Here is a 25,682-nt window from a genome sequence, read left to right on the forward strand (position 1 = left end):
AAATAATACCCCCACCGCCCACCACTGAGACTGCTCACAGACCCCAAAACCTCCATCAAGCAAACAAGCAACTCATGAATAGAATCCCAAAATATCCCTACCCCTCCCCCAGCAAAGCCCAAATACATCCCAGAAATTGTTACACCCTGAGGTAGCACCAACTCCTTTCCCTTTAACAGATGTCATAGATTGGAACCCACATTAGTTAAGTATTTTCAGCATTGGGTACTCTAGTCTGACTGGCAAAGGTTGTTTGTATGTTAGTCAAGAGGAGAAGGGGCCACTACTCTGGGCAGGACCATGTCTTGAAAAAAAAAATCACTGGCAGATGGGCAGCCTCACATGTTCATCAGCCTGCCGAGAAGCTTCCCTGTAAGGTCTAAGGCCGAAGGCCAATCCACCCCTAGGAATTTCTCAGATAAGTCATTTTCAAATTCATTAAAGAAAGCATCATTGGATCTTAGAGGAGGATTTATTTGAGGTCCTTTCATGTATGTGGCAATTCTACCATCTTTTTCAAGTTTTCTGAATTTTTATTTCTGTCAGAGACCGATAGTGATGTGTTGCTTTTCATTTGAGTTGTGTTTCTAGGAGTAAATGTATTATTTACACTTATGGAGTGATACTGCTGTGGCTTTGTGATGAGGTTTTTGCATGCAATGGGAAGTAGTTCAAGCAACTGGTAATACTGGGAGATATTCAGTTGTTGTGAAATAATGCATGGTCATTTGGTTAAGTGTGTCCAATCATTTAAGTGGGATTTCCATTTTTAGTTTATCATTATTATATAATTATATATAAATTACATTTTAAATACAAATATTAATTAATCCATTAGAACTCCTGTGATATAACTTGTGTTTGTAATATGAATGGATCCTTGATGTCCAATCAAGGGCACCACTGCAAGTGTCATGAGGCTTCACAGTGTGCCAGGGCACCCAGTTTGGGAATCACTGGCATAGATCATAGAAATTATGTAATCAGAAAGAGGAAAGTAGTAGCTTAACAGGGCTTCATAAAAAAGATAGGTACAGTATTTATGGTCCATGTAATAGGCAAAACCAGTGCTGGTGGCTTCCAATGATAAATGTTGTGGACTAATAGACAAATTATGTCACTCGACACACAACTGAACCTAAGACTCACATAAAGTAATAAGAATTTATTCATGTATCACTCAACAGGACTCAAGGCGCTATAAATACATCAAAATGAATTCTATAATACAGAAGGTTTAAGTAATACAGCAGTAGACAAGCCATACAGACAGAAAAAGAAAACCTAGATCACGCAGTAAACCTAATACAAGATTGGTGTAGGCATTTTTGGGTACTACCCTCCACAGGTTGTATATTCCACCCTCACAAGGTACCACCCGAGGCAGCCATCTTGGATGCACTGTGTAAGATTACCCTAGGTGGAATAGGTTACCGCAGAACAGATGACACAAAATGCAGTGAATGTATGCTCAGTGTAGGCTCTCAACAAAACCATAAGGTCCATGTATTTTTCATCACCACGAGAGTACCAAATGAGGCTGCCATGATTTGTGCACTACAAAGGTTACACTGTAGTGGTTGGTCAAACAAGGGTCCAACTCTTATATGAGAAAACTGTGTAGTAGTATGATATACCTTGTATGGAAATATCCATGTGAATCACAACCTTACCACAGAAAAACTATCTGGGGTTATCATCTGGGGTGCATTGCATCAGTTACTGCTGGCAGGGTGTGTAAGCAGTGGAGGTACAACCTACAGAAATAACATGGTAGGGTGCAAATATGCTGGTAACCAAAAAAAAAGTAACAAAAAATAATCTTAAACTCTAAAGTGCCATGAATCAAAAAGGTTTGGGAATCACCGCACAATGGCCCTTATTCTGATCGCTTTGCTTGGACCCGTGCAGAGGCTGAAGAGAAAGTACCAAAAACCCTCCTAACGAATGGATCGCCCATTCCCAATTTTATGTGAACATCCATTCAAATGCCTGTGGGAACCTCCCCCATCATTCGATGGTCAGCGCACGAGTGGTCTAGACCACTTGTACATATGAGCGAAGAAAAGCAGGGATATGGACGGGCAGCTGACATCAGGTTAAGTCAGCTGTCCACCCCCACATGCACATCATGACCGCATTTAAATACACACACCCTGCGCATATGGTAATAATCCAGATCAGGCCGCAAAGCCCCTCTCCACCCCCTGCTCGGAAGGCCAGGAGCGAGCACTCTGCGACCAGACTTCTCGCCGAGTTCGCTCGCTCCCTGCGTACAGACATGCACAGAAATGGTTCTGCACATGCGTATACGCACAACATCGGTACACTGGCCAAATTAGTGTCCGAGCTAAGAGATCAGAATAAGGGTCTATATCCTTTATGCCTCCATATCTCTGTTCCATTTGATGTTATTATGGATTCTTATTTTGTTGTATTATATTATATTTATCCCATGCTCCCTTCTTTGCTAATTTTTTTAAGCAATTTTAATATAAAAAAATTCCAGAATAGCTAAAAAAAAAAATCATACGGTTTACACCACTGTAGACTGTACAATGTATTTGGTTTTCTTAAAATGATTTAGTATCTTCAAAAAAATAGCTGAAGACAATGAAATACAACTTACAACCGCTGTCCTATCCAAGCAGCTCTGCTTTCTTCCTAGAATCAAGTTATTGCTAGTCAAAAAACTAGAAAATTTATCAAGTAATAACTACAATGAGACAACATAGATTGCACTTTAATATTCAGTTGTAGTGTTGCAAAATAAAAATATATGTAACAAGATTTTATTCTAAAATGTAAAGCATTTACAAGGTATATTTTAAAGGTATATTATCATAATGGTAGTTTCATCAGAGATCAGAACACATTTAAGTAATTTACAATATCGGTGTACAAATTATAACAAATATTTCTTGAAATTATTTTTGACATGTTATACCTTCGTGTACGTATAATTTAATTGAAATCCAATGGTATTGCTTTAAAAAAAAAAAATGAAATGATTAATCCATATGCAAGAGTTATTGTTGGTATGTTTTACAAAATACATTTGTTTAAAGACGCTCTTGATGGAGTGACACTTTATCAAATCGCTCTCGATATTCACTTTTCAGTTGTTCAAAAGCCAGTGCAACTGGATCATTTTCATCATCGCACAATTCTTTCATGGAAATACTGAAAGGAAGCAATAATTAAAAATAGGTTAAATAGTTACTAAATTTATTATTTTTTATGAAGGAAAAATCTAAATCAAAATGAAAAAATTTACATTTTCACATCTATTTAATCTTATTATTATTGATTAATACAGGTTAAGTATCCCTTATCAGAAATGCTCAGGAACAGAAGTATTTTGGATAATGGATTATTCCGTATTTTTATATTTCAATGATGTATCTTGAGGTATCTTGCATTTATGTTGTTTAAACACATCAAACACATTAAATATACACAAATATATTTTATTTGTGCATAAAACAAGGTTTTAAAACATGAAACAAAGTTTGAATTTAAATGCAAATCAATAATTTTCTTGCACATATTTTGTGCCAGTTACATATCATGTGCTAAGTAGTGCCAGTTATAGATGTCCCCAGTAGCTTTTTAGCAGAAAAAAAGTACATATGGGAAATTATGGTTTTCGGAATAATATGGATAACGGATATTTGGATAAGGGATACTCAACATGTATAAGTATTGTATATTCTATTTTATGAGAATTTTTTTTTATAGAGATAAAATCACGAGCAGAAAATTGAACACTTACAGCATGTAACCCTTTAATCTTAAAATGTAGACTGGACATATTATAACATTTGAATTGTTGGTCTTAAGGATGTATATCTATCATTTAGTGTGTGTAAATATAAATTAATACAATATGTACAAAATGCTTTTAACACTTTCAGGTCTGCATTTGGTGTAGGAATAAAAAGTTTACCTTATAGCTGAAATGGTTAGAGTAAAGTCTTTCAAAAATACATAGGCATCCCCTATATTAAATCTGCAAGAAAAAAAAAGATACAAATTCATTGTATTAAATATGATCTTAAATATTTCTACAATTTACAGTTCACTTGTATAAGGAGGCGGTAAGAAACAGCTTATGAAAACCTTTTTATGGCAGGACATAATATAATGTATGATATTACATGATAAGAAAACAGCACCAGGCTCTTGGGACAGTGCAGGGTCCAAAAAAATGGAGGGTCTCCAACATTTTGGAAACAGCACGGTGCTCCAACAGCCAGCAGCGTAATGCCACAGTTGAGTGATGCTTTTTATACAAGGTCCACCAGCCAAAACATTTACACTGTTGCTGGTCAGCCATGGACAGGGTGCCCCCCCCCCCCCCCCACCCCCCAATAAAAGAGGCCTAGGGGTGCTGTGAAAAAAATTCTGATGATCTAAGGTGCCATGAATTAAAAAATTTTGGAACCACTGCAGTAATTGATCCTATACTAGTCAAGCTAATCATAGATGTGTGTGTGTGTGTGTGTGTGTGTGTGTGTGTGTGTGTGTATGTATGTATATGTGTGTGTATATATATATATATATATATATATATATATATATATATATAGTCAGGAAAGTACGGCACTCAAATAACCAAAGAGTTATCTTTACAACCTCCATAGTCTCCAAAGATAGCGGCACTCACACAAACCTGAATCAAAGAATTAAAAACGTCCTTTATTGTCCGACCAGTTTTGGGGTTTCCCCCCGTCGTCAGGGACAGCAGCACAAAGTAAAAACGCCCCAAACAAAACAATTAGTCAGGGAATGAAACTCACCTGCCAAGCATCAGAGCACCATCATCACGGGCCCCGGAAACCGAAAGTCCGCAACGGATATGTGTCCCCGTGCCCGGCAGCCAGGAGCCGTCATTTGCCAATCAGACAGACACATATCACCAACCAAAGTCGGAAGTGTCCCTCCCGGCATTGCGGCACCCGGACGGAGCTTCATAATGGTTGCCTAGCAACCGCTAATCAATTTGTATCAATACAATGGACTGTATCAATACACCGGACCGGACGTGTTTCGTCACACCGGACCTCTGATAAAGTCAGGTGTGACAAAATGCGTAGGGGCGTGGCCTAGCGTCTCTGTGATCATGTGCCTTTGGAGCTGTGATTGTGCAGAGTGTAACCTCTCCTATGGTTTCTGGGTACGGAGTACTCGTTCTATGCTGTACAAACAAGCGGCAGGTAACAGTCGCAGATTGCGGTACGTGACCCCATCTGTTTGTTCTGATTTTTACTTAATAAAAAAAAGTGATAATACACCATTGGAGCGCCCACTTCTTTTACTTCTAGATTTGATATTGACCTGCTGGATTCAGGAAGACCTTAAAGTGGAGCAGCCGGCTTAATATAGAAGCAGGAGTGTATATCTCAAAGAACTTCTATCACTGGTGTAAAGAATTTGGACACCTGAACTTTGTCACATATGGGAATACTGAGATTTATGTCTTACCTGTTAAATCTCTTTCTTCGAGGACGTCAGGGGCCACAGGGATTACATTGGGTAGAGAGTGAGGTCACGACCTTTCCAGCACCAGAAAGGATAAAACTTCTGGACTGCCCAGAGACAGCCCTGGCTCCTCCCTCCTCTACCCCGCCTCCTATGCTAGCTTACTTTCAGTTTTTCCCAAAGCCAGGCAGAAGACAAGATAGAAGGAAGAGAAACCCATACAGTAACACATTCAACCAATATATGTGTGTGTGGTTGCTCAACAGAGGAACCATAACTGTGACATGTATAAGTACCTCAACAAAGGAACTTTTAACTAAGTTCACTCAAAGGAGGAACTATGAACTTCAATCCCATGAAGCAGGCGCGGCAGGGAGGGATCCCTGTGGCCCCTGACGTCCTCGAAGAAAGAGATTTAACAGGTAAGACATAAATCTCAGTTTCTTCTGCGGCAGACGTCAGGGGCCAGAGGGATTACATTGGGATGTCCTAAAGCAGCCACCTAAGGGTGGGGACGCGCCTGTGCCGCGGCCAGTATATTCTGGCCGAATGCCGAGTTCTGAGAGGCAAACATAACAAACGCAAAAAAGCGTAAGAAATCGCTGGCAGACGACCAAGTTGCCGCCTTGCCAAGTTGCTCTTCCGTTGCACCACCTGTAAAAGCCCGAAACACACCCACAGATGTAGTGGAATGAGCCCGTACCCCTGCAAGAACAGGGAGTGAGGTGAACAAGGAATCCTGCTTGATAAACGACCGCAGATATCGGCTGGCAATAGTCTGCATGGTAGCAGACCAGCCCCTCTTATGAATTCTCTAGTGGATAAAGAGAGAGTCAGATGGCCAAAGTATTACAGCGTGCAAAGCACAGACCATCTCCAGTTGATTGCTGCCTAGGAGAGACCGCTGGCCTACAAAGGGCAGGGATCACTATCTCCTGGATGACCTGAAATTCAGGAACCACCTTGTGAGGTGTAAAGTAATGTTTCAAAGAATCCGTTCTATGAGAATGAAAGACTATGAAAGGCGATTGACCTGACAGAGCCTGCCGGGCAGACACCCAGCAGCAACGGTCAACAGGAAAACCGTTGTCCCAGTTAGCCTGTAAAGAGCCCTAAAGGGCCTAAAAAATCAGAGAAAGATTTTATCAAACCACCATGTTTGTAACAACCAGAGGTTGAATCTGCAGGACCCCCTGCCAGAATGAGCGGAGATCGTACCACAAAGCTCATAAGCTGTGGAATACAAAGGAGAGAGCCGAGCCCTGTTCCTTTAAAGAAAACAGGCGGAGGCCAGCCCCCACTACTTCTACCGAAAGGACAAAACCCTAGACAAACGGTAAATTCTGGGATTGAATTCAATCCCGTGGCTCTTAATAAGGTTGTCTTAACAACCCTGTGAGCAGTTCTGGCCCCAGAGGCAGACAGATAAGAGAGACCCCTAACAGGGTTCACAGATCCGAGAACCAGATTCTCCTGGATTAAGGTGCCCCCACCTCCACTTTTAATGTACAAATTACTTTGAGGAGGAGCAAAAATGGGGAAAAGCCTACCTCCGAACGAATAGCCACTGGACTGACATAACAGACCGTGGACTCTGTAACCTGCAGGGTCTCGAGACCTGGACACATACAGGGTGACCTGGTAAATGTGACGCAAAGCCATCAATCCACCATTGGTCCACCCCAATGGCCTACCAACCACAGGAACACCTCCGAAGGGAGGGTCCATCTGCCGGTATAGTTTTGCCAACAAGGCCGGGATCTTGTGCTGCACCCATTGGAAGAAGCGGGAGGCCTAATCCTACAGCACCTGGTATTCCCAGACGGTATCCCATCCAAGTACTAACCAGGCCTGACCCTGCTTGGCTTCCAAGATCAGACGAGATCAGGCGTGTTCAGGGTGGTGTGGCCGTAGGCTCATAGCCGGCCCACTCAGAGTGTCACCCTAGTGGTTGATAACAAACCACCCTTTTTGCATCACCCGACTGGACCTGCACAGGGTGACCTAGAAACCAAGGTTCTACCTTGCAGAAATCCCACAGGACTGTCTTTTTCACTTAGGTTTCAAGACAGAAGCATTTTTTCCATAATAGCATTATCCAGTCTATGCCTTAATATGTACTGTTGCGTGTATAAAACACGGATTTACCAAAAGGATCAGTTTTGGTTATAATGTATGTGTATGTAGATATATTAGAAAACAAACAAACAGGAAACTATATCGAACCGCTGTTTGAATGTAAGAAGCGAGAATGCTGACCTAGCACCGCTATATATATATCCACATATATATATATTGTGTATGTACATGTATATATATATATATATATATATATATACACATGTACATACACAAATGCCTACAAGCATAAACATATGCATTCATGTACCCCTATACAATAGGTCGTACAGATTAAGAGGCAACATATTGGTATATAGCATATGGTGGCGCTGAAATGAACAAGGCCGTCAACATTGGCAACCAGTAAAACTTCTACCAAAGTGAGATTGCGTCCCTGATAGGGATGCATAGTCAAGACCATATTAGCTTTTATTTATAAAAGCTACAGCCAGTGTTACTCCGCTAACATAACTTAAAGGAGAACCATAAGAAATGACAAACCGAAATGTTTGTGGGAGAAAACGGGAGTACCTGGAGTAATCCCACGCAATTACGGGGAGAATATACATAAACTCCACACAGTTAGGGTAATGGCATTGTTTGAATGGAGCCCATGTTATCTACAACAGCTGGTGTTCCCATGTGATCTCAAACGAGATTGGGCATATCCAGTGTGTTATGAATATAGTGCCGTGAGGTAGTAATGTTAACCATTACACAGTTCGTACTGCACCTCCACAGCTGCATCTCCCAAAAATGCTACCCCGCTGGGGTGCAAGGCTACTAGAGGCCTGGAGGCCTGGAGGAATACTAAGTCAAATTATCTCAAATGTGCGATCTGCATGTTACATGCATGTGATCCGAATGTAAATCCGACTACATAGTCAGATCCCACACTGGATTGTATTGTGCGTACACACCACAACCAGCTCTATATGTGACAGTGCAATGTTCCAACTTCCAATGACCAGGAATACCGAAGGTTATCCTGTGGAGAAATTACACTACTTAAGAGACGGGAGCGTTGCTGATTGAGCTATTGCTCTATTAGGGTAAAACAGGCCTGGACTATGTTCCGACAGGGTTTAAAAGTTTATTAGAGAGCAAGGAAGTTTAATCCGCACAATCGCATAGGTTTTAGTCAGTCACCCTATTAATTCTATCATCCAAAATTCGGGTATTAATATATAGGGAGGTGCTTCCCAGGAATTGGTATAAATGTACAGAAAACGAAAGAAACAAGAATTCCTACAAGGGGCACTCTGGGCTGACATATGCAAATTTCATCAGCATATATTCCATATATTGTGTTAAGTGTCCCAAGAAAATGTTAAAACTTAACTTTTATTTATTCTACTGTTAAGAACTGCGAAATATTAAAAATAAAGTGAAAAAAAGGTGCATTCAAGTGATCAAAATAATTAAAATAGAGCTGTCCGTCTTCAATGTGTCTTAGGTCTTTTGGTCAAATGACTTATTGGCTCTGTAGCTGTACCGCGAAAAAGTATAAAAATCAGTAATAATTATCCCTTTAATGGTATAGAATCTCTCAAATTGATTACTATGTGAAAATGGTCATTGGGTACCATATAACCACTCAGTATTTATCATATATTGTGGAGTGAGCTGGATCCAGTTATGGGTTAAATTGCCCTTTTAAATGAACACATCTCCTCAGTATATGGATGAATATTCGCCTGATAGTATTTTCCCTGATGGATATATAGCACCTTTAATTAGCAGTATAAATACCTGCAATTTCTCACTAAGACTTATTGTATATATAAGTATGTGCCATTTGTCAGGGTTGAATGTTGGAAACTGAGGGGATGGTCCTCGTTTAATAATGACTGATCTCCACACTCCACTAGAAATCAGTGGTTATTGGGATTAATATTATAATACAGTAGGAGGTAGATTGTTAGTACATCCTCTATCGATCAAGAATGATTAGAGGGAAATATCTTTATTATAATATCAAATCGATACAATATGTATCAGAGCATCCACATAGTAATATCCTCTGGTGAACATGTAGCAATAGTTTGGCAGTATAAATACCTGCAGTTTTTCACTGGACATTAATTCTACAGTCATATATGCTACTCATCAGGGTTAGGTGTTAGGAATGAGAGGAGTATCTAATTATAACTGATTATTATTATACATGTTTAAACCATCCATCTACTTTTTATCTAGTCAGTTTTAGCAATTATAATTAGCGGTATAAGTACCCGCATTTGCTGGCTGACAGTAGGGTTTGTAGTCAGGTATACCAATTACCAGATAGGTGGATGTAGATGGTAATAGTATCAATTCTGTGTGTGTTATATTCACAGTTTATCACAGAAGATTTCTGGCCATGTATTGGTAACTGTAATTAGCGGTACGAACATCCGCAATTTTTTCAGACCAGATGGTATGGATTAAGATACTATTATATTCAACATGTACTGTTAGTGATTCATCACAAAAAGAACATGCTAATCATGTTTATTATATCACATTAGTAGATTAATTTTACCATGCCTATGTAGTGATCGTGCACTGTGGTTTAATGATTTCCAATAAAATGGCTGTGCTATCCTGATCGATTGGTTATTGTCAGGAGTGTCACACAGTCCACAAATATAGCCCTTTCACAAGATAAATATCGAGCAGTAATGTTTAATATGGTCACACTGTTTGTGACTCATTAGGGGTCATTTACCACATTGTGCTAAATTGTATCCATTTGCTGCATTTTGGATCGCTCACAAATTATCTGCTATGTAGCATAAGCGCTTCCTTCTAATACAGGCTAGTACACATATAATTGAGGCATGAGCGCAATTTGTTCAGAACTACACAGATAATCCCGTAATAGTTTTAATTACCGGCGGGCCACGTGTAGTAAACCCGCTGTTTGCACGTAGTGTAGTCTGTGTAGTATTAACAGGCGCTTCCCCCTAATACAGGCTGGTACATATATAATTAAAACATGAAAGCAATATGTTCAGAACTACACAGATAATCCCATAATGGTTTTAATTGGCGGCGGGCCACGTGTAGTGAACCCGCTATTTGCACATAGTGTAGTCTGTGTAATATTAGCAGGCGCGGTACAGCGCAGATATCCTTTTATTCACAGCTTGTGCTGTAACACATTACTAAGGCGGACAGACTCTAACAGGGTGGGTCGGTCACATACAATATCAGTGCCGTATCCCCCCTGTGTATTCTCCTAACGTACGTTTCGCAAACGCTTACTCATAGGACCAACCCGACTGACGGGCTGGAAGGGGTTTTTATTAGCAAAAGCCACCAATCAATTGGCTTTTTCTCTGAGTGACATGTTTGTTATCCAATGGTGGTTTAGCTATATTACTCGATCTCCCATTAGATGAATGGTCTGTCTACAATTGATGATTGACAGGATTATCAGCCTATGATGTTCTTTTTCATTCTTGCTGACTGTTTATCAAACATGTACATTGGCAACAATTATCCATTAAATTATATAATTGATTTTAAATGACCACGATGTGACTTATTTTCTATCATAATCAAGTGCTGAATATTATGGATTTTAGTTATTTATTTATATATATTTAAATATAAAAATATATCAAAGAGCACCTACATTTTCTATTATTATTTATTGTCTTTATTAATTATTTTATATTTTTATATTTATTATTTGTTATTTATTATTTATTTTTCATTTTTCTTATGGATTATAATTGTTGGGAATGTTTATCTCTTTTTTATGAGATTATTGAACATATTGAGAATAGAACAATCTTAAAATTATGTCAATATCATATGGATATTGTCAAGTTTGTCACAATTGGATGTTTTTGTATTTTTATGTGTCTAATTTCTCCTAAACATATTCCAATAGGTATTATCATAGTAGGTGGTATATAAGGCTGTTTTTTAATTTTATTAAGGTGAAATACATTAGTGGTTTAATAATGACAGTGTTTAAATAATTAAATGTGCACAGGTGAGTAATCAAACTATATGAACATGATCCATAAATATTGACCATGTCTATGTTATTTAGGAATAAGTCCGTGAGTGATCAAATAATATCTATGTAATCCACAGATAGTGAATTATGATTGAACTGTGCAGAGTAATAATAGACAAATCATGTATGTCAGTTGTGTCGTCCTATAAAGGGAATGCTAAAAAGTGTTATAATGTGACCAAATTAAAATCAAAACAAAAAAAGTGATTAACAGGTGAAGAATTATATATATAAGTGACAATGGTGCCTGGGATAATAATTATTGTTATTAAAATATATAATGTATTTTTACCACCACTTAATTTTCTATAAGTGTATTGTTATTGAAAAGAGATCTGAATTGCCGATTTGTGTTGTATTGTTATATTATAAAGATAGCACATCGAAGGTCCTTTATATAGTTGGTCTGTTGCCAGTAGTACATGTGAGATTCTGTAAGTACATGAGTTCAAGATTTTTGGAGAATGAGATTGAATATTCATAGGAAGGCACCGTAGTTAATATGTTCATTCATCCCCGAGGGTTGTAATCCTCCCAGGATGAATGTCCAGTAACTCTCTCTTTTTAGTAGTTCTTGATTAATATTGCCTCCTCTTATTCCTAGATGGATTTGTTCAATCCCAAAGGCTCTCAATATTTGGGGATCGGCCTGGTGATAATCATGAAAGTGTTTGGCCACTGTCGTTAGTTGTTTGGACTTGCTGATGTCCGTTTTGGAGTTCCTCACCGTACCGACATGTTCCAGGATCCTCTGCTTTAGGGGTCTAGTGGTCATACCGACATATCGTCGATTACAAGGGCACAAAATACAGTATACCACTCCTGTGGACTTACAGTTAATGTAGTCTTTTATTGGGTGGATTTTGTTGTACTTGTCTGTAATTTCCGTGGTCTTAATCATGTGGTGACATGCCTTGCATCCACCACATTTGTATGACCCTTGTACTGTGGTTTTCTTATTCCTGGAATGTAAGAAGTGGCTGTGGACAATCTTATCTTTTAGATTGGAGGATCTTCTCCAACTGATGTTGGCTCTTGTGCCCAAGTTTTTGGCCAAGTCAGGATCTATATTCAAGATATTCCAATGCTTGTTGATTATATCCTGAATCTCTTCCCATTCAGAACAGAAATCTCCCACCAGTCTGATGACTTCCGATTCTGATTGTTTATTCTTGTTATTGTATAGGAGGGAATTCCTATCTTTCCGGTTGGCTTCATATTTGGCTCGTTTGACTGCTCTCTTGCTATACCCCCTGGTAATTAGCCTGGTTGTTAATTCTTCAGCTCTGATGTTAAACTGGGTAGGATTTGAGCAGTTCCTTTTCAACCTGAGAAATTCACCATATGGAATACCTCTCAGAACTGGTGGGAAGTGGGCACTTGATCTGTGTAGAACACTATTAGTAGCAGTCTTTTTCCTGTATAGGTCAGTTTGAATATGTCCACTTGGATCCCTTTGAATTTTAAGATCCAAGAAGGTTACTTCCTTTTCGCTCGTTTCATAGGTTAGTTTCAAATTCATGTCATTATCATTTAAAATGTTAATGAATTCAATGAATCGAGCTACTGGGCCATCCCACACAATCAACAAGTCGTCTATGTAGCGTAGCCACATTAGGACATGTTGGGTGTACTGTTCGTGTTCTTCACAGAATACCATGGTCTCCTCCCACCATCCCAGATACATGTTTGCATAAGTGGGGGCACAAGCTGCCCCCATAGCTGTGCCCCGCACTTGTAAGTAGAATTTGTCATTGAAGACAAAGACATTTTTATTCAGTACAAAGGTCATTAGTTCCACCAGGAAATCTGCATATGATGAGTTGGTTTCATTTCTCAAAAAATGTCTTAGGGCTTTTATACCATTTAGATGTTTAATACTGGTGTATAGCGATTCAACGTCGCAAGTTATTAAAAGTACACCGTCATCTATGTGGATCTCATCCAATTTCCTTAAGACATCACTGGTGTCTTGTACATAAGATGGTACGCTGGTGGCATATTTCCGCAAGTGTGTATCTAGGTATTTGCTGGCTTGTTCAGTAAGGCAGCCATTCCCAGATATTATGGGACGGCCTGGAGGGGTGCTCTCATTCTTATGAATCTTCGGCAACATATAAAATGTTGGTATCTTAGGGTCTTCAGTTGCCAAAAATTGAAGTTCTGTTTTTGTAATTGTACCTTGGTCATGAGCATTCTGGATAATACGATTGTATTGTCTCTTGTAATCCTGCATTGGGTTAAACAATAAACATGTATAACATGTATGGTCCATCAGTTGGTTCATGGCTTCCTTAATATATATATAATATATTAAGGAAGCCATGAACCAACTGATGGACCATACATGTTATACATGTTTATTGTTTAACCCAATGCAGGATTACAAGAGACAATACAATCGTATTATCCAGAATGCTCATGACCAAGGTACAATTACAAAAACAGAACTTCAATTTTTGGCAACTGAAGACCCTAAGATACCAACATTTTATATGTTGCCGAAGATTCATAAGAATGAGAGCACCCCTCCAGGCCGTCCCATAATATCTGGGAATGGCTGCCTTACTGAACAAGCCAGCAAATACCTAGATACACACTTGCGGAAATATGCCACCAGCGTACCATCTTATGTACAAGACACCAGTGATGTCTTAAGGAAATTGGATGAGATCCACATAGATGACGGTGTACTTTTAATAACTTGCGACGTTGAATCGCTATACACCAGTATTAAACATCTAAATGGTATAAAAGCCCTAAGACATTTTTTGAGAAATGAAACCAACTCATCATATGCAGATTTCCTGGTGGAACTAATGACCTTTGTACTGAATAAAAATGTCTTTGTCTTCAATGACAAATTCTACTTACAAGTGCGGGGCACAGCTATGGGGGCAGCTTGTGCCCCCACTTATGCAAACATGTATCTGGGATGGTGGGAGGAGACCATGGTATTCTGTGAAGAACACGAACAGTACACCCAACATGTCCTAATGTGGCTACGCTACATAGACGACTTGTTGATTGTGTGGGATGGCCCAGTAGCTCGATTCATTGAATTCATTAACATTTTAAATGATAATGACATGAATTTGAAACTAACCTATGAAACGAGCGAAAAGGAAGTAACCTTCTTGGATCTTAAAATTCAAAGGGATCCAAGTGGACATATTCAAACTGACCTATACAGGAAAAAGACTGCTACTAATAGTGTTCTACACAGATCAAGTGCCCACTTCCCACCAGTTCTGAGAGGTATTCCATATGGTGAATTTCTCAGGTTGAAAAGGAACTGCTCAAATCCTACCCAGTTTAACATCAGAGCTGAAGAATTAACAACCAGGCTAATTACCAGGGGGTATAGCAAGAGAGCAGTCAAACGAGCCAAATATGAAGCCAACCGGAAAGATAGGAATTCCCTCCTATACAATAACAAGAATAAACAATCAGAATCGGAAGTCATCAGACTGGTGGGAGATTTCTGTTCTGAATGGGAAGAGATTCAGGATATAATCAACAAGCATTGGAATATCTTGAATATAGATCCTGACTTGGCCAAAAACTTGGGCACAAGAGCCAACATCAGTTGGAGAAGATCCTCCAATCTAAAAGATAAGATTGTCCACAGCCACTTCTTACATTCCAGGAATAAGAAAACCACAGTACAAGGGTCATACAAATGTGGTGGATGCAAGGCATGTCACCACATGATTAAGACCACGGAAATTACAGACAAGTACAACAAAATCCACCCAATAAAAGACTACATTAACTGTAAGTCCACAGGAGTGGTATACTGTATTTTGTGCCCTTGTAATCGACGATATGTCGGTATGACCACTAGACCCCTAAAGCAGAGGATCCTGGAACATGTCGGTACGGTGAGGAACTCCAAAACGGACATCAGCAAGTCCAAACAACTAACGACAGTGGCCAAACACTTTCATGATTATCACCAGGCCGATCCCCAAATATTGAGAGCCTTTGGGATTGAACAAATCCATCTAGGAATAAGAGGAGGCAATATTAATCAAGAACTACTAAAAAGAGAGAGTTACTGGACATTCATCCTGGGAGGATTACAACCCTCGGGGATGAATGAACATATTAACTACGGTGCCTTCCTATGAATATTCAATCTCATTCTCCAAAAATCTTGAACTCATGTACTTACAGAATCTCACATGTACTACTGGCAACAGACCAACTATATAAAGGACCTTCGATGTGCTATCTTTATAATATAACAATACAACACAAATCGGCAATTCAGATCTCTTTTCAATAACAATACACTTATAGAAAATTAAGTGGTGGTAAAAATACATTATATATTTTAATAACAATAATTATTATCCCAGGCACCATTGTCACTTATATATATAATTCTTCACCTGTTAATCACTTTTTTTGTTTTGATTTTAATTTGGTCACATTATAACACTTTTTAGCATTCCCTTTATAGGACGACACAACTGACATACATGATTTGTCTATTATTACTCTGCACAGTTCAATCATAATTCACTATCTGTGGATTACATAGATATTATTTGATCACTCACGGACTTATTCCTAAATAACATAGACATGGTCAATATTTATGGATCATGTTCATATAGTTTGATTACTCACCTGTGCACATTTAATTATTTAAACACTGTCATTATTAAACCACTAATGTATTTCACCTTAATAAAATTAAAAAACAGCCTTATATACCACCTACTATGATAATACCTATTGGAATATGTTTAGGAGAAATTAGACACATAAAAATACAAAAACATCCAATTGTGACAAACTTGACAATATCCATATGATATTGACATAATTTTAAGATTGTTCTATTCTCAATATGTTCAATAATCTCATAAAAAAGAGATAAACATTCCCAACAATTATAATCCATAAGAAAAATGAAAAATAAATAATAAATAACAAATAATAAATATAAAAATATAAAATAATTAATAAAGACAATAAATAATAATAGAAAATGTAGGTGCTCTTTGATATATTTTTATATTTAAATATATATAAATAAATAACTAAAATCCATAATATTCAGCACTTGATTATGATAGAAAATAAGTCACATCGTGGTCATTTAAAATCAATTATATAATTTAATGGATAATTGTTGCCAATGTACATGTTTGATTAACAGTCAGCAAGAATGAAAAAGAACATCATAGGCTGATAATCCTGTCAATCATCAATTGTAGACAGACCATTCATCTAATGGGAGATCGAGTAATATAGCTAAACCACCATTGGATAACAAACATGTCACTCAGAGAAAAAGCCAATTGATTGGTGGCTTTTGCTAATAAAAACCCCTTCCAGCCCGTCAGTCGGGTTGGTCCTATGAGTAAGCGTTTGCGAAACGTACGTTAGGAGAATACACAGGGGGGATACGGCACTGATATTGTATGTGACCGACCCACCCTGTTAGAGTCTGTCCGCCTTAGTAATGTGTTACAGCACAAGCTGTGAATAAAAGGATATCTGCGCTGTACCGCGCCTGCTAATATTACACAGACTACACTATGTGCAAATAGCGGGTTCACTACACGTGGCCCGCCGCCAATTAAAACCATTATGGGATTATCTGTGTAGTTCTGAACATATTGCTTTCATGTTTTAATTATATATGTACCAGCCTGTATTAGGGGGAAGCGCCTGTTAATACTACACAGACTACACTACGTGCAAACAGCGGGTTTACTACACGTGGCCCGCCGGTAATTAAAACTATTACGGGATTATCTGTGTAGTTCTGAACAAATTGCGCTCATGCCTCAATTATATGTGTACTAGCCTGTATTAGAAGGAAGCGCTTATGCTACATAGCAGATAATTTGTGAGCGATCCAAAATGCAGCAAATGGATACAATTTAGCACAATGTGGTAAATGACCCCTAATGAGTCACAAACAGTGTGACCATATTAAACATTACTGCTCGATATTTATCTTGTGAAAGGGCTATATTTGTGGACTGTGTGACACTCCTGACAATAACCAATCGATCAGGATAGCACAGCCATTTTATTGGAAATCATTAAACCACAGTGCACGATCACTACATAGGCATGGTAAAATTAATCTACTAATGTGATATAATAAACATGATTAGCATGTTCTTTTTGTGATGAATCACTAACAGTACATGTTGAATATAATAGTATCTTAATCCATACCATCTGGTCTGAAAAAATTGCGGATGTTCGTACCGCTAATTACAGTTACCAATACATGGCCAGAAATCTTCTGTGATAAACTGTGAATATAACACACACAGAATTGATACTATTACCATCTACATCCACCTATCTGGTAATTGGTATACCTGACTACAAACCCTACTGTCAGCCAGCAAATGCGGGTACTTATACCGCTAATTATAATTGCTAAAACTGACTAGATAAAAAGTAGATGGATGGTTTAAACATGTATAATAATAATCAGTTATAATTAGATACTCCTCTCATTCCTAACACCTAACCCTGATGAGTAGCATATATGACTGTAGAATTAATGTCCAGTGAAAAACTGCAGGTATTTATACTGCCAAACTATTGCTACATGTTCACCAGAGGATATTACTATGTGGATGCTCTGATACATATTGTATCGATTTGATATTATAATAAAGATATTTCCCTCTAATCATTCTTGATCGATAGAGGATGTACTAACAATCTACCTCCTACTGTATTATAATATTAATCCCAATAACCACTGATTTCTAGTGGAGTGTGGAGATCAGTCATTATTAAACGAGGACCATCCCCTCAGTTTCCAACATTCAACCCTGACAAATGGCACATACTTATATATACAATAAGTCTTAGTGAGAAATTGCAGGTATTTATACTGCTAATTAAAGGTGCTATATATCCATCAGGGAAAATACTATCAGGCGAATATTCATCCATATACTGAGGAGATGTGTTCATTTAAAAGGGCAATTTAACCCATAACTGGATCCAGCTCACTCCACAATATATGATAAATACTGAGTGGTTATATGGTACCCAATGACCATTTTCACATAGTAATCAATTTGAGAGATTCTATACCATTAAAGGGATAATTATTACTGATTTTTATACTTTTTCGCGGTACAGCTACAGAGCCAATAAGTCATTTGACCAAAAGACCTAAGACACATTGAAGACGGACAGCTCTATTTTAATTATTTTGATCACTTGAATGCACCTTTTTTTCACTTTATTTTTAATATTTCGCAGTTCTTAACAGTAGAATAAATAAAAGTTAAGTTTTAACATTTTCTTGGGACACTTAACACAATATATGGAATATATGCTGATGAAATTTGCATATGTCAGCCCAGAGTGCCCCTTGTAGGAATTCTTGTTTCTTTCGTTTTCTGAGGGTTTAAAAGTTAGCAGAGGTGTCTTACACTATGGGGGAAATTTACTAAAGAAAATTTGTAAAAAAAATAGGTGTATTTGTATCCAGAAATACACTTATTTTTTACATTTACTATCCCGAAAATACGGCAATTCATATTCGTATTGATGTGCTATCAATACGAATATGAATTGCCGTATTTTCGGGATAGTAAATGTAAAAAAAAAGTGTATTTCTGGATACAAATACACCTATTTTTTACAAATTTCCTTTAGTAAATTTCCCCCTATGTGTCTGGACCAGAACTGTAATGGCTGCACACACTGTGATTTCTAATTGACTTGCTATGGAAAACTTTGCTAACTCATGAGTTAGTAACATACAAGTCATGCTATCTGCATTAGACATTGCTGCCCTTGCCTTTGATTAATGGAGTGACCTCTGTGTCACTCTGATAGCAGGGTATAAAACTTCCTGCTGTCCTCTGTATGACCTAGCTGGCAGCAAACTGTCCCCCCATAAACTGTAATCTGAGAACACAGTATCTTTCTAGAAGAAAGCAAGAAGGGGTTTTTATTTTGTCAGCCAGCAGATACAAATTGCACAATTAGAGGCTTATTGCAGAAATCTAACGATCTCTATGTCACAGAGGAAAAATACATCAGGGTTGCCGACTTTTTAATGCTCCTCTCCGGGAGAAGCCCGGAGAGGAGACTTTCCTTACCCGAGCGGGGGGCGGGGCTTGACGGTGATGTCATTAAGCCCCGCCCCCCACTACGGGAAATAGTAGAAATTACTGATATCCATGGAGGGGGCGGGGCTAAAATGCCGCGATTGTGCCATTTTAGCTTCGCCCCCTCCTCTGAGACCCGCGGATTGCGGCATTTACATGCCGCGATTCGGTGGGTTCAGGGGGGTCCCCCAGATTCCGGGAGGGTTGCCCTCCCTTCCGGGGGGCCGGGAGGGGGACCCGATTTTCCGGGAGGGTCGGCAACCCTGAAATACATCAGGAAAGGCCACAGACACATGCCTCAGATGACAATGTAAACTGAGTTATACACTTTCCACCTGACAATATATACACCACACACACACACACACACACACACACACACACACACACACACACACACAGGGAGAGAGAGTAGGTATAGGTAACCAGAGATAGAATCACTGGATAAGAGAGACAGTATAAGGAGATGAGCTGCCCAGGCCATCAACAACACCATGGTATATAACACAGGAGTGCTATGACCTAATTTACATACAGCCCAATACTGTCCCACTATGCTCTAAACCCCACTGTCTGATCACAGAACCTGGGGGAGCTACTGCATTCAATATGCAGTTAACCAGGACAAGCTTAAGCACAGCCCTGGCATTAGCAGTCAGGAGCTTCAGCAGCGTGCAATGGCGGCAAGTTTTTTTATGTTAAAATGACCGCCAGAACCGCGTGATAGCTGGGAAAGTGTTATGGTCTCTGGGAGCAAAACCCTGCGGTAAGCTCCCCTCCTGACCAGCTACGTCCTTACAATGGCGTCCCTTTTTGAAAGGGTAGCCGCGCCATTAGGCTATACTCATATGCCCAGCCTGGCCGGACTTGCAATGAGTGCAGGACACCAATATAGGAGTCCCTATGTCACTATCGCTGTCCTCTAAGATTGTACAAGAGGCAGCTAAACTGGTACAGCTAACACCTATACTTCTGACATGCAGTGATGGTGTTAACACAGTTATGAGACATAGCACAATGCAAATAATAATAAAAGTGGCACTGAGCTCCGCAAAGCACAAAGGCTGGCAGGAGCATAAAGTACTGTACCCTGTGCTCCAGTAGGAGAGGTACAGGGGAGATTTGCCCAAATGGCCTGGCTGTGAAGAGGTGGACCCCGGACTGGCAAAGTGCTCTCCGTGTCCCTCTATCACTATGCAGCAGGCAGGCAGGAAGAAATCAGGGCTTGCCGGGCGGCCCCGCTTACCGACGCCACTGCCCACACTCAAAGTCTCCCTGGTGGTCCAGCGGGACAGAGTGCACAACACTACGAGAGGCGGCGGTTCTGCCGCTTGCTAGTGCAGCTCAGGGATCCCCCTCGCCGAGCTGCTCAGCCGCCATTAGAAATGCGCACGCGCGCGCTCCCAGCGGGGAGCGCGTTATCTGTAAGCGGTGCTCACCGCTGATGTCCCGGTCCCCGTCGCGGCTGTGCTCTCCAGTGCTTCAGAGCCAGCCGAACACCTCCACTTGTGGGAGCCACGTGGGTGGTGTTCGGGTGATGGAGCGCAGTGCAGGGGTCTAAAAGACCCCCGGCGCTGCTGCTTTGTCACTGACTCCAGTCAGTGTAAAAATAAGAATAAAAAAAAATAATAATTAAAAACGAAGTTTAAGCTGCTTTAACAGCAGCCCTTTCAAAATGCGTGTTGGCTCCTGCCAGCACAACTAAAACTGAAAGTAAGCTGGCCTAGGAGGCGGGGTAGAGGAGGGAGGAGCCAGGGCTGTCTCTGGGCAGTCCAGAAGTTTTATCCTTTCTGGTGCTGGAAAGGTCGTGACCTCACTCTCTACCCAATGTAATCCCTCTGGCCCCTGACGTCTGCCGCAGAAAAAATATCCCTCTGGATTGGTATTTTTTACCTTTATATACAGTTCTTTACCTTTGCGCATTGTCATTTTTTAAATCTGTATATCTTCTATATAATAAATTGAAGAGTGTGTGTGCGTGTGTGTGTCCGTTGCATTGCGGACACACCGTGGCACTCAGAGCCCCCAAATTTGGCAACAAGGTACCTCTATACCCGGTGGTGTGCACCTCGAATCCGTTTTTGGGAAATTTCACTTAGAAATTTAGAAAACACCAAGTTTTAATTTGCCTTCATTGATGATCTGGGGAAAAGATTGACGATCTGGGAAACCGTTGTCGAAGGAACAACTCCACACCTGATTGCATTGCTGTCATTGAGTATGAATGACACATTCTAACATTATGGTGAAGGCTTTAAACAATTATGAATAATTGAGGATATACATGGACCACAAATAACACACACACACACGTACACATTGTACACGCACACACACACACACAGTACACCACATACGCACAAATAGCACACAACACACACATTTATACGTCGAGCACCTCACACACTTACACATTGGACAGATACACACACACACAACACACCACATGCAATACAATACAAATCCATACACACTACAACACACACCCAAAAACAGTACAACAAACACACAGAACACACACACTTAAACATTGCCAGGATACGCACAGCACACTACACACACATATATACGTGGCGCACCTCACAAACTTACACATTCGGCAGATACACACAACACAACACATACACACATAACACACCACTCACAGTACAACACACACCCACATTCACTACAACACACACCCAAAAACAGTACAATACACAGAACACACACACTTAAACATTGCACAGATACACACAGCACACTACACACACACAGATTTATACAAAGCACACCTTACGCACTTACACATTGGGCAGATACACACAACACACACACATAACATACCTCTAACAGCACAACATACACCCACATTCACCACACACACCAAAAAAACAGTACAACACACACAAAACACACACTTAAACATTGCACAGATACACAAAGACACAACACACACATACTGTATATACATAGCACACCTCACACACTTACGCATTGGACAGATACATACAATACAACACACACAACCACATACACTACAACACACACACAAAAACAGTACAACACACACAAACACACAGAACACATAAAAAATTATTTGCCGTTTATTTAACAGTCTGTACCGGCAAATAAAAACTGTACCTAATGTACCGTTTCTACTTTGTACCCCATATCCGTCTCTCCAGTCCTCCAGCCTGTCACTGCACTCCCCGGCCAGTTGCACTGAGAAATCTTTGTCCTGGCCAATGCACCCATTGATCAATACAAAGTGGCTACACTGCACTCACCCTGTTAGTCAGTTGGATATCAGGCACTGCTCTGCCTTAAGGGTTTCCCAGACTCTTTTGGTTCATAGATAATGTTTGGTCGATGGGCATGAGCGCTGCATGCATTTGTTTGAATGTTATGAGTGTAAGAAGTTGAAGAATAAGACTGAGATGAAGATTTGTCACGTTATAGTGTACAATTTACTCAATAAATCGTGAAAAAAATATGTGTACATAGAAGTACAATCAAGAAATGAAAGTAGGATTAAAAAATAAATTCAGATTCAAACTGATAATGGTTTGGATGGGGGTGGGTTGCGAAACAAATCTATAGGTGGAGGGGATATGGATATTGTGGGCATAATTGGTGTTTGGTACACCTACAGGGGGTCCCCAGTTGATGAGAAATTTTCACTACAGTGTCACCGTAGGGGGATTTCCAATTGGGGTTCAGGTGGTCTTTTAGGGACCCCTTTACAATCCCGTTGGTCTCTTCTCCTGGAGCCTACAGTCTCCCTCAGTGATTGACTATCATTAAGGGAGACCGTAAGCTCAAGGAGAAGAGACCTACAGGATTGTAAAGGGTACCTAAAAGACCACCTGGACCCCAATTGAGAATCCCCCTATGGTGACACTGTGACCGTGACACTGTAGTGAAAATCCCATCAATTGAGGACCCCCTGTAGGTGTAACAAACACCAATTATGCCCACAATATCCATACCCACACCTATAGATTTGTTTCACAACCCACCCCATCCAAACAATTATCAGTTTGAATCAGAACTTATTTTTTAATCCTACTTTCATTTCTTGATTGTACTTCTATGTACACTTACATTTTTTTTCACGATTTATTGAGTAAATTGTACACTTTGTAACATGGCAAATCTTTTTCTCAGTCTTATTCTTCAACTTCTTACACTCAAACCTTATCAATGCACCCATTGATGATTGTGATGGCTGGATCAGTGGATTGGCCCGGCGGGTGTAGGGAAGAATTTGGCCCATTGCACCCATTCCCAGTGGTGCATTACAGTGGTGCGGGTAGCATGCGTCGCGTCATGACATCATGTGGCCAGGCCCACGGACCTGCTTCCACACTCAGGGGCTGCCCCACTGTTTGGTAGAGATGCCCAGTGCATGTGCTTTACAGATCCCCAGACCTCAGAGACTGCTGCAGGCAGGTTCGGTGAGTGGCACTGGCAGGGAGCAGTGAATTTTTAATTAATTATGGCGCGGTAAGTAACACCCACCCCGGGTCCCCACGCACTCAGCGCCTGTAATTACACACCCTGGAAACTGTACCATTGAAAGTATAGAAATGGAGGTGTGGCCACGTCCCTTTCTGATTTTGTACTGATTTCTGACCCTCAGATGTTGGAGGGTATGTCATAAGTGCTAAATCTCAGGAGTGGATATGGAATTCATCAACACATACAAGTTATCAACTCAGGAGCATTGTGTTTCAAACAACAACACCACACCTGATTTCATTGCCGTCATTGAGTATCAATGCAAACACATTCTAACATTATGGTGGAATCTATAACAAATTACAATCTTAGGTCTTTGGCACAGCATACTGTAAGATGACATTTTTCAGCAATTTTGGAAATAAAGAAACCCCAGGTTTTCCCGGGCAACGCCGGGTGGGTCAGCTAATATATATATATTAGAGGGCATACATATGGATGACTGACAGTCAATATACTGATCCCGGCATCCCGAAGCACGAAATCCCAACTGGGGTGAGGTAAATATACATACCCTTCCAATTCCCCTACCCCAACACTTCCTTATTGGTGTCTACACTTAACCTAAATCCCCCACACAGCCAAACCCTAACTCTCCCCGCTAGTGCCTAACAATAGCCCCCCTTTTTGGTACCAACAGTACCAACATTAGTGCCTAAAGCTAATCCCCCAATCCCCGAGTGTAACCCGGCCTGCATACTTACTGATCAAGCGTCGACAGCTTGATCTTATAAAGGCTCTGGCAAAGGTGGTCTTCTGATGATAGTCAGGATGCCATCTCCGGTATACTGACCTCAGCATCCTGACCGCATCCCCATTAGAGATGTGCACCAGGCCATATTTTGTATTTGAATTTGGCTCTGATTCGTCGTGCGGCTTTGGATTTGCAAAACCCCTGTGACTGTTTTGGGATTTGGATTTTTTTTTTATAAAAAATTGATAAACAAGCTAAAATTGTTCCTTCTTCCCTTTCCCGCACTGCAGCTGCACACACAGGATTACACTATGCTACACCAGCAAACACAGAGGTTTACAGTGCAGATCAAATAAGTGCAGGATACTTGTCGCATCAAATACAGTGCAGGATACAGTGCACGTCGAATACAATGTTGGTCAGTTACTGTGCAAGATACAGTTCATATCAGATACAGTACATGATACTGGGTCATATGTATCAAACTTAAAAAAGTGGTCAAATGGAGAGTGATAAACAACCAGTCAATCAGCTCCTAACTGCCATGTTACAGGCTGGGTTTTAAAAATGGCAGGTAGGAGCCAATTGGCTGGTTGTTTATAACTCTCAACATTATCAGTTTTTGAAGCTTGATACATCTGGCCCACAGTGTGGGTCAGTTAGAGTGTCTGTTAGTGTGCATCGGATACAGTGCGGGGTTTAGTGTGGGTTGGAAACACTGCAATAAATAGTGGGTTGGATACAGAGT

The 25,682-nt window shown here is 40.0% G+C and overlaps 1 protein-coding gene and 1 pseudogene across 1 annotated transcript in view; both read right to left on the reverse strand.

The window, feature by feature from the left end:
* Positions 1-1,150: 1,150 nt before the first annotated feature.
* Positions 1,151-25,682, reverse strand: part of LOC146060116 (putative ATP-dependent RNA helicase DDX60) — a 370,150-nt gene continuing 345,618 nt past the window's right edge. Inside the window, exons 39-40 of the mRNA XM_083173025.1 lie at positions 3,950-4,012; positions 1,151-3,183 (exon numbers count right to left, since the gene is read on the reverse strand). Coding sequence (XP_083029151.1) covers positions 3,063-3,183; positions 3,950-4,012 — 184 coding nt within the window. The 3' untranslated portion in view covers positions 1,151-3,062. The remainder of the gene's footprint in view (positions 3,184-3,949; positions 4,013-25,682) is intronic.
* On the reverse strand, positions 7,282-7,400 carry LOC146036027 (5S ribosomal RNA; annotated as a pseudogene).

This window comes from Crinia signifera, chromosome 1 (assembly GCF_055691185.1).
Source record: "Crinia signifera chromosome 1, ASM5569118v1, whole genome shotgun sequence".
In the NCBI taxonomy this organism is placed as follows: domain Eukaryota; kingdom Metazoa; phylum Chordata; class Amphibia; order Anura; family Myobatrachidae; genus Crinia; species Crinia signifera.